The 10,866-nt window shown below is 38.1% G+C and overlaps 1 protein-coding gene across 2 annotated transcripts in view; it reads left to right on the top strand.

The window, feature by feature from the left end:
• Positions 1 to 10,866, top strand: part of fibcd1b (fibrinogen C domain containing 1b) — a 162,337-nt gene that overhangs the window by 68,223 nt on the left and 83,248 nt on the right. For both annotated transcript variants that reach the window (XM_007548923.2, XM_016669901.1), the window contains one exon: positions 9,452 to 9,588. In XM_007548923.2, coding sequence (XP_007548985.1) covers positions 9,452 to 9,588 — 137 coding nt within the window. The remainder of the gene's footprint in view (positions 1 to 9,451; positions 9,589 to 10,866) is intronic.

Raw genomic sequence — 10,866 nt, 5'->3', positions numbered from 1 at the left:
TAAACCACTAAGACCTTTAAGATCATCTGAGTCAAACCTGCTCATCGTTCCAAAAGTTTGAGCGAAACATGCCAAAGCACCTTTAAGATTCTGTGCACCGATATTCGGGATTAAGCTGCCTGTTCACTGTAAAACAAGATTAAAAACCTTTTAATTTGCTTCCAATTTTTTTTTTTTCTCTCCAAACACCAATAAAACAATTAATCTATTTGTAGGTTTTCTGCTCTGACTGTAAAGTTGCATCATCAGGAATATGAGGGAAAAAAATGATTCACTGGCATTGAACTGAACACATGTTGCCACTAAAATGTTTATATCTGGACATAGTGTAGGATTGTTACATAACATCAAGTCAGTCCATAGTGTAAGAGTGTGGTGACTATTACATCAGTCCTGCTGTGGCTGCTGCAGAGTGGCTCAAAGGCTGCTCCACTTCTAATTATTTCCCACAGAGATTCTTAGAGTTCAGCCAAATGACAGTCGGGCTTATTATTAATTTCCTGAAAAGTGCTACAGACGAAACTGAAAGCAACTTTTTATTATAATTTTATCTAATTCTGGTGTTCTGGATTCTTCAGAAAATACAGATAGCACTCAGAGCTGAATTAGTGTGTTTTTTTTTGTTGTTTTTTTTTACTCCTGTTATTAGAGTTTTGCAAATCCAAATGAATATATCCATTTTTATTTGCATCTACCTTAAAATGTAAAGGGACTCTAAAATGGATCCATTACGCATTTCATCAAAAATGTTTTAGAACAGTAAATATGCTCATTTTTTCCTTTGCCCATGAAACATTTTCTTGCATACATAACAGCATTCGGGTAACAGATGTTAGACCTACACTTTACAGGCTCAAAATACAAGCATATCTGTTTTTTCTAATTACCGTTGGTGTAGCAATAGAGAAACTTAAAAAAGTAACAATACAAAAACTATGATGTCTAAAAAAAAAAAAAAAAGGGAGTTTGGTATAACTATCTATTTTGCTAAATATCTAGAGATATTTTTGCTGTTTGTGTTGGGAATAAACAAACTTATTTCATTCTGGGAGTAAAAAACTAAACAGTAAAACTCTGACAGCCAGTATAAACTTTCCTCAAGATTTCAGCACCATGGACAGAGCATCTGAGGCCAGAAACATGTGAAGAAACTACAATTTTGCAGTTTGACAACAAATATCAACTTTCTTAAACACCAGTCTGATCTTATTTTATGACACAACCATTTATTATTGCTAATTTATCTTCCTATTTATATGACTTAAAAAGATGCGAGAAAGGCCTCATATATGTCACATTTGTTCTCTTTTCTTTAATTTAAATTCCACCATTTATTCGTGGACACCTCAATACGATGGTATTTGTAGAAATTTTCTATCAAATCTCTAAAGGCAAAATAGTTTTCTTCTGGAATATTGCTATCACCATGGTTTGTTCAGAATCTGTTTCCACCAAGACCCGAAGCCACTCTTAACCCAAATAGGTTTCTTGATCTCAGCATGGTAAAATCAGGTCTAGGTTAAAGCCTTACTGTGTCAAAAACATCTCATTTAATGCTGTTTCACTTCCTTTTGAACAGATGTGGGAAAACCTGTAGCCAGCTGTTTCCAAATAAACTCCAGACCCAAATTGCAGACGTAAGCTACGAACTGACCCACTTTGATAACAGAGGGAAGGAAAAGAGCTACAATATCGGGGTATTTTTATATTCCCAGTACACAGGTGGTAACCCTTGTGGTTTCACTACTGTCCACTCTCTGGTAGGAAAAATTAAGGCTTGTAAATTTGCAGATGTTTATGCTCATTGTGGAACTCTGACTGCTTAAACTGATTTGACCTCCTACTGGAGTTGAAGGGGAGTTGGGACACGCGTGCGATTCATCATTAGTGAAGCGTTCCCTGACTCCATCTGCTGTTCTGTCGTCTTCGTGCTAATAATTTATTCAACCTCTGTCAAGCTGCAAATGTTATAACTGTTAACACAAAGCAGCTTAGAGTTAGGTTGAAATATATTTACAGTGGCTTGCAAAAAAAAAAATTTATAGCACGGCCTTTCTTCCAAATTTCTACAAAGGCCAACACAGAGTATTGCATAATTGTAACGTGGGAAGAAAATGATGGCTTTCAAGGTTTTTAAGAATGTGTTTTAACCCAATTTTGCTGCAATTACAGCTGCAGATTTCTGCTATGCGTTTTCCAACTTTGCACATCTGGAGACAAAAAAGTTTGTTTTTTCCAAAATGTTTCAGGTTCATTGAGACTGGATGGAGAGCGTTTGTGAATAGCAACTCTCATAACTCGATAGATTCTTAATTGACCTTCAATGTTCCTATTGTTGATATACTTTGATGTAAGCAATTAAACTGTAACTGGTTGTAGATTTAGGAGTTTTTGTCCTCACAGAAGCTGAACCTTCATCCTATTCTCAAATAACAAGTTTCTTAAAATATTGTTTTGTGGTATCTAGGTCCACATAGATATTCTGACTAGCTTCCTTAGCCCTTCTGAAGAAAAGCCTCTCCAAACAGTTGTCTTGCCACTGCTAAGTTTCATTGTGGTTGTATCTTAAAGTATTTAGCTGGAAAGATTTTTTTTCAGATGTATATTTGCAACATCACGCTGCCACGCCTTTGTTTCACTGAAGGCATGATGTGCAGGTTTTTACTTTCACAGAGGCCTAACATTACAAATTTAGTCTCCTGCCAACACAGTATATTTTTGTCCCTTGCAAATCTGATCTGCTTTCCTGTCTCTGCCGAAAAGAAGCATCCCCATTCCACGATTCTGCCACATTTCAACTAGGTTACTTCTGAAAGAATTTTGTTATCCTGAATTTTATCTAGTGGTATCATAAAGGGCTTTAAGTTCCCACCAAATCAAAATAATGCACTACAAAATAAGTCCCAATGAGATACACTAATGCAATGTTCTACCTTAAAAAGTGTCACACAATTCAAGGAGTATGGGGAATTTTTTTTTTTTTTTTTTTTTGTAGATCTGTGTATGCGTTGATCCTGAGCACTGTGCAAGTTTTCTTATCTTTTGCTCCTCGGAGCTTCTGATGAGACAATCTAAAGCTAAGCAGCCACCAGAAACAAAGTAGTTGTTCTGGAGCATATCCCTGACATTTAACAGATTTCAACGCTAGGCTAAAAACAAAATATTCTAAGCTGTAAGAAAACTACAAAACATTGTTCTGCTCACAAACCCATCGTGAATGACGAACAGCATTTATTTCCCCTCTGACTTTCAATGCTTATTAGATAAGCAGCATATTCCTGTTTTTTTTATTTTTCTCTGTTGAAGATAACACTCACCAGACAGCACATTTTTATTTCTGACTGCGAGCGTACTGTGTGCGTGCAACAAATTTGAGGAACTTACTTGCCCTCGGTGGACACACCAACAAATATTTTTGTCTATGTTCATCTTCATCTGAGCCTTTTCAGCGTGTCCCTCTTGTCACTGTTTCTGTTAGATTCTCTTCAGAGCATATCGGTTTTTCAAAGCTGTGTGAATTCAGACCTGGCGGCAGTGAGACCCGGCCGTGCTGCAGGATAAACCTGCAACAGGAGTCCTGCTTCCCAGCTGTTGTATAGGTTGATGATGGAGTGCTGCTGCAGAGGGACTATGACTGTGTTGGATTATGTTAAGTATTATTATTAGATTAGGAGGGAAAAGAGGGATTGCATAATTTCCAGATACATTTTATAGCACAATCAACTGTTACCTTCAATTGTTCCAAAACATGTTGTATATCTCAAAAACAATCTAAAAGAAATGTAACTTTGCAATTTGATGCCTTGAAATTCACCTTATTTTTTCGGGTCTTACTCTTTCTGACACTCCACCTTCTGCAAGTAATCACAACAGTGCATTGGGAACTGGGACATTTGATATTGATCCAATCGATCGCAAGTAAATACAGGCAATACCAATTCTGATACCAATATTTTATTTTATTTTTTTCATGAAATGTCTTTGTCATTGAATAAGTTGGTGATTTGACATCAGTTAGTTGATTACACAGGTCAACAGCCAAAAAGTTGCTTCAAGTGTTTTAGGGTCTTTTTGATGTGCTGACTCCAAAAAATCACATTGGTTTTGCTCAATCAGGTCAACCTTTTGAACTATGGATGCAACCACTTGTTCTCACATATGAAACGGTTTCCTGAGAATCTGGGGTTTATGAGTGATCAGCAGAAGCAGAGACGCTATGGAGAATTTTGCACAATGAGGACGTAATGTTCTATTTACATGTACTTACCCTTATCAGTGTTTATTATTCAACTCAGAGAAATCCAAGTTTGTAACATTTGTTTAATACAGTCTATTAGAAAACTTTTTTTTTTCTCCCCAAAACCTTTTTCGGATGAGAAATGTTAACGGAAATGAGCTGATAATGTCACAAAAATGTACTCAATTTAGTCGGAAGATCGGCTTTCTCTAAATCAAAAACCTGACCTGATTGAGAAAAATGGATGTCATTCTTCAGCATTGCAAAGTCGTCCTAATTCAGATGAAAAAGCAGACGACTTCCAAAAGATATTTTTTTGTAACCCAATGTTACGATAAATTACAGGACAAAGTTATTTGTGAAATTTGTGTTCAATTATCAAACAATAATATACACAATGTTGCAGAAAAGAAAAATAATCCCCTTTTACTTTCTGCTATTAATATTAAGTTGAAGTGCTTATGGGGGAATTAAACAGAATGTATTTTGAAAAGAAAGCAGACATGTTGAGTGCAAACATTAAAAAAGGTAAGAAGTCAGACTCATCTATTTAAGTGTAAGCTCTTAATATTTGGGATTTTGATTCCTGCATATACACTGCCATTAAATCTGTGAGCAAATTCCAGCAATTTCCTGGACATATAGAGGAAAAACTGCAAACAAAAGCATTGATCTCATCATGGTATTGATCCAAAACCATTACTCACCTCGGTATGGACAGTATTGATATCTAGATCAATACGCCCAGTCCTGCTGAATGGCTGCCAGGGGAGATTCAAGGATTCCTCAAACATGCGTGAAATAATCAAAGCAACACTCCAGCCATGTTTTTGATGGGAGAATAACCTTATAGCAAGAAAAAAGCTCAGAAAAGCTGTTTTTTTTTTCTCAATACCCCCTACATTAACCAAAGCAAGTATCATGAAATGCAGGACATATTGCAGCGAAAGCCAGCACTGCGTACAGATTTACGGCTGAAAATAGTCCTAAAATCTATTGAATCCAATGTTTTGATGTTCATGTTGAAAGCAAGGTCCAGTTGACTTAAGAGGCTTTCCAGCCTCTTTAGAAAATAGATTTCAGTAAAGTGAATGTTCTAAATATCACAGATTGGATTTTCAGTCATTTGTATTATTTGTTTATGTTGGAGAACAAGGACTATCACAAGCCTGAAGCCCAAAGTACCTTTCTAAAAACACACTTGTCAGTCATAGCATTTGACCCCTGACAAGTGTGTTAAATAACACTAATAGCCTCTTCTTAACGACAATTGTTAGAGGTTGGGGTTGATGAGGTGGCAAAATAAAGAAGTGTCCCCAGAGTTGATGTGTTACAAGCAGGAGAAATGGGGAGCAGTAGAGATTTGAGTGAGTTTCACCAGAGCCAAATTGAGACGGCTAGACCACTGGGTCAGAGTCGTATCAAAACGGGAGCTCATGAGGGGGTTCCTCATCTGCTGGGGTTCAAGGAAGGAACACTGCTTAACCTGCAAGAAGACTATACCTCACTGTTGCCTGTGGGGGCCAACCCTGCCCCTCAGTCCTGAGATCAAACTGGCACGTAACTACAACTCTGATTACTGTAGAAGTAAATACTGGTCCTGATGGTTAATCACAGTTTGTTGTATTTGCTGCTTTGGCCCAGATTAATTTATACTGTAGACCAACATTTGGCATGCGAGTTGTGGAAGAAAGTGCACACCTGAGTAACACGTGGCACCAGGGTGCACCATAGGAAACGTCTCTTTGTAGTGATATGTGCCAAAAAGCAAAAAATCAGCATGGGAATAGTTTTTGCATCAAATCAATGAGTCGTAGATCTTTGCTTCTCAAATCAATCAAGCGTCTGAAGGATGTACTCGATTGCAAAGAGTCCAAACAAGTGAGGCTTTACTTCCCAGCTCCAGCGTTGAACCAACCTTCTTGGTTGCCATGCGCACCTTCTGATGTCTTGTGGATGTTTTGGCAACACATTCAGGGCTAACATACTGTACATTTGGCTATGAGGTTATAAGAATATGCCTCATTAGTGTGTTAATCATTTTCACTTTGGAAACATATTTCAGTCCAGATAAGAAGCGAACCTTCAAAGGAAAACCCTGAAATACCCTCTTTTTTTCTTATTAGTAGATGGAGGTCAAGATGTTTTCTGGCAAATGTGAAAAGGGGCCTCTGTGTTCTTTTTAACAAGCAGAGGTTGTACCTTGAATCTCTCCCATGGATGTCATTTTTCCCCCCCAGTCTCTTTCTTTTATTGTTGAATCGTGAACACTGACCTTAAACGAAGCAAGTGAGGCATGCAGTGCTTCGGCTTTTTGTTCTAGGTTCTTTTATGACGTCCTGGATGAGTTGTTGTACTTTTAGAAAAATTTTGGGAGGCCAGGCCACACGTCAGCAGGTTCACCACCGGTCTGTGTTTTCTCTACTTGTGGACAACGGCTCTCTCTGAGGTCCACTGAAGTCGGAAACCCATCGAAGGGGTTGAATATAATAAATGTCAATGACTTTTCTTCACATCTGTTATTGTATTATCTTTTTTAATTGGGGCAGAATGTGTTGATTTCTGAGATTTTTAACTCCACGCCGTCACACGTCACAGTCGGTTGGTTTCTCAATTCTGCAGGTCTGGCAGTAATCAGGCACGGGCATGGCTGCATAAATTGAACAGAAAGAAATGTGGGTAATGAAGCATTTAAGTGAGTAAAAGAGGAAATCTTCATAGCACTGCAAGTCTGTGTGGATAAACCGAAAGCAAGTTTTCAAAATTGTTCAGCATTCAACCTAAACAACCAAGTGCTGTTGTGTGCTAAATCCAAAAAAACCGGCGAAGAAACACCTTTTTATTATTTTTGACTACACAAACGTAGTAAATGAAACCAAATGTGTTCAACAATTAATTCATTGACATTTTTTTTTTCCAATCCTCTAAGTTAGAAGGTAAAAGTATTTTCCCCATTTTAATCCTTCTGATTGTGCTACAGTATCCTGCTGATTGTGATGCAAGGGTGGCGGTGTGTTAATTATCTTAATTGGCTGCATCTGTGAAGGAGTGGATATTCACCATTGTCACCGAGCTCTTGTGCTCTCTGAACCCTTTAGATTACATTTACTTATGTTAATTCGGTTAATTAGAAACTGCAATGACAAGTCCGGGCATGTTTGTGCATTCACACTCCAACCCGTTTGATTCCAGCCTTCCAGCCTTCTTCCTTCAAATAGCACTCGCTTTATAGTCAAGGTTAAATTTTCCAACCCACATTCAACCTGTGGTATTAATCTGATCATGGTTGTACTGATAAGAATGTTCTTTCTGCTCTGAGGATAATTAAAGTTAAAAGTCCATGTTTGAATTTTCACATCCTCAAGTAAGAGTGATTTTTTTTTTTTTTTTTTAAATGCCCTGTGGAATCTGGTTTCAGCTTCCCGGGATGAAAAACGAGGAGTGGGAGATGTTACCATTTATGTGTGACGATGATGAAAGCTGGAACTTATTAGCAAAGGCTGACACTGAGAAGCAGAAAAGCTTCATGGGAGACAAACATTTCATACCATGTAAGAGGGAGCTTGTACGGCCTTTTTAAGAACTCTCCTAGCTGTTTTAAATTCAAGATTTTGACCCTGTGAAGTCTGCATGCATAATCTATACCACTGCTCCCATCACAGGGTTCCTTTTTTTTTTTGCTTCCTTGGGAATATACTCAGTATTCCCCGGGTTACAGGGGTTTTTTAGCCACAAACAAGGATGCCTCTGTTTCTCTCATCTCCGGCATAGGAGCTCCGTCTGTCTCTGTCACATCTTCTCTCCAGGATTCTCGTCTTAAATTCTGCAGCTTATAAAGTTTCTTCAAACCTTCAGACTCTCTTCTGTCACTCAAATGTATGGATTTTCTTTTTTTTCTACTTTTTTTTTCTGTTTCTTACAACCTATATTATCTCCAGTTTCACCTGTTCTGCTGCTTTCTGCATACCTGTTCCACTTTTGTGCCATTGAACCAACACGTTTGCGTATTTCTTGGCTCCTTGCTGTGGTACCAGTAGTTGTTGTGGACAGCGTCTCTTGCAAACAGATAATTTTAACTGAACAATATCTGGATGGATGTTCACAAGCTTTTAAAGCTTTTAGAAATCAAAACAATGCATGATAGGCTGAAAATTAGCTTATGCAGTGCTTGTTAAAAGCATTAGTTCGCCTTTTTTTACTTGATGCATTGCAGTGAAAAACTTTGATGAATTTTATTAGGATTCTGTGTAACAGAGCAGCAAAAAATGAAGTAAATAAAGTAGTTTTTCTTAAACAAAACAAAAAAATCTAAAAACCTGTGGTGTGCATTTTCTATTTAACCCCCTTTAAACTATCTCCAAATAAATAAAATCTGCTGCCTTCGGATGTCTTCTTAGTATGTCCAACTGTGTGTATCGTATTATCAGTACAAATAAAGCTACTCCAAGTGGGCTTCAGAAATTTCCTTGAAAACATTATTGAACAAACCGAAGAACGCAATGGAAGAAACAAATACTGAATAGCATAATTAATAGATTATGCTAACAGGGAATCATTTTAGCTGCAGCATCCCACTGTGGGGACACTTTTATTCAGAAGGAAAAAGGTGGCTGGTGAGAGTTGGTTATAACTGTGATGGAGTTAAATCAGAGCAACTTGCGGGGGGGGAAGAGAAAACAATAGATGCTGCAAAAGACTTGAAACCTGACCAGAATAAACAACCTAAACATACAACAGGAACTACAGTGTAATGGTTTTGATCAAAGCATGATGACGTGTTAAAATGACCCACAATTCAGACCTATTCTCTAGAAACTAGAGAATATTTGGCAATATGACATTAAAGAGATGGTTTTATGAAAACTTGTCCCATGGATCTGAATCGAAACGAATACCACACTTGTCTTTCCATTTATTATCTTTACAATGATGCCATGTTTTGTTTTGGTCTCTGACAGAAACTCCCCTTGAAATATGTTAAGTTTTATGATTTTGATGTGAAAAAACGTGGGAACAACTCGGGCATTATAATGTTTTGGTGCAATGCAGATTCCTGTGCAATTGTTGCTTTTCGATTAATCCAACATGAACTGAAAATGGCACAATGTCTGTCTTTAAATAGAAGTCGGAGTGAGACAAGTGTCCTCCTTTCTCCTTAAAAATCCATACATGGTTTGATTTATTTAATGCGTCCTTCCTCTCACCCCTTCCAAGGCTCTCGCCCCCGCGACTGCGGCGATCTGTACGCCAGTGGTCAGAGAGAGGACGGCATCTACTCCGTGTTTCCCGTTCACCACCCTACGGGCTTCCAGGTCTACTGCGACATGACCACGGACGGAGGAGGCTGGACGGTGAGTCAGACCTGATCCGGAGACAAAAAAAACAAAAAAAAAAAACACAAAGCTCTTAAGCTTTTTTTTTTTTTTTTGTGCGTGCATTTCTGCTCGGTCGATAAGTTTCCTCTATGGTAATAATCAAGATGAAAACAGAAAAATGGAATATGCCCCGCAGGCCTTTTGAACCCATCTACTCTCATAAGATATACCGAATGTATTAAGCATCCAAAGTAGGAAAAACATGGATTCACCAAAGCTGAACCCACCTGCACACATCAACTCCATTCACTCATCCAGCACTTAATGTTGTATACATTTTTTTTTTATTTTGAGCACCTACTGTAATTACAGATGTACTGCCTTGGGATTCTCATGTATTAAGCACTTCATCAAAGTTCATGTAACAGAATAACAAGGAGATATCGGCACCAAGCTTCAAGTGCACCTTTTTAAAATATTTATAGGAGATTTTTTTTTTGTATGTTTTTGTCATATAGAAGGTAGATTTTTTACTTTTTTTTTATTTCCAAAAGAAATCTGAAACAGGAGTTGCTGGACGAAGAAAGTTATTAGAAAAGCACAGATGGACATGACATGTTCAGCCATCGGAGGTAAATAAAAAATAAAAAAGGTGCCGTCATAGCGGAAGGGGAGATTTAAAGATCAGCTTTAATCTAAATTGCCTGCTGACGCCGAGATGCCTCTTCAGATACAAACGTAGTGCAGTTTAGGAACGACATGCACAGCCGGCACATTTGAATAAAGCTTCTGTGTAAAACAATTTATCATTCTGCTTCAAAGGCACAAAAATAAACTGTTTCCATTATGGGTGACAGATTTCCGACTTGCTCCTGCTTTCTGCACCTTTCTTTCCCAAGTATGTCTGATAAAGCTTTGTAATCCTTAAAGGTAGACATAGAAATTTAGAGCGCTTCCAAGCATAAGTAGTTATTTTCCTCAACGTCTCTCAGTCGACTGGACCTTCTCAAGTAAACAATCCCGTTTGATTTGGACCGTCTCCTGGAAGTGCTGCATCTTCTGGGAGAGAGCGAGAGGAAGAGAGAGACAGCGAGGTGAACAAACACTGACACCCAGCTGCTTGAAGCTATATTGGGAATTGTAGTTCAGATGTATTTTTCTCAGTACACACGAGCTCTTTCCAGTTAGAGACGTTTATTTCTTTCTTTGGTTCTGAGGTGTACCAAAGCTGCCTTTAGGAAGCGCAGATGTTCCTATTGGAGAAGGGGGAATTGATATACGCCAAGAACGAGCGAGACATCGACTCACTGATCC

Source organism: Poecilia formosa, unplaced genomic scaffold (assembly GCF_000485575.1).
Source record: "Poecilia formosa unplaced genomic scaffold, Poecilia_formosa-5.1.2 Scaffold28, whole genome shotgun sequence".
NCBI lineage: Eukaryota > Metazoa > Chordata > Actinopteri > Cyprinodontiformes > Poeciliidae > Poecilia > Poecilia formosa.
This window is presented reverse-complemented; position numbering and strand designations above follow the sequence as displayed.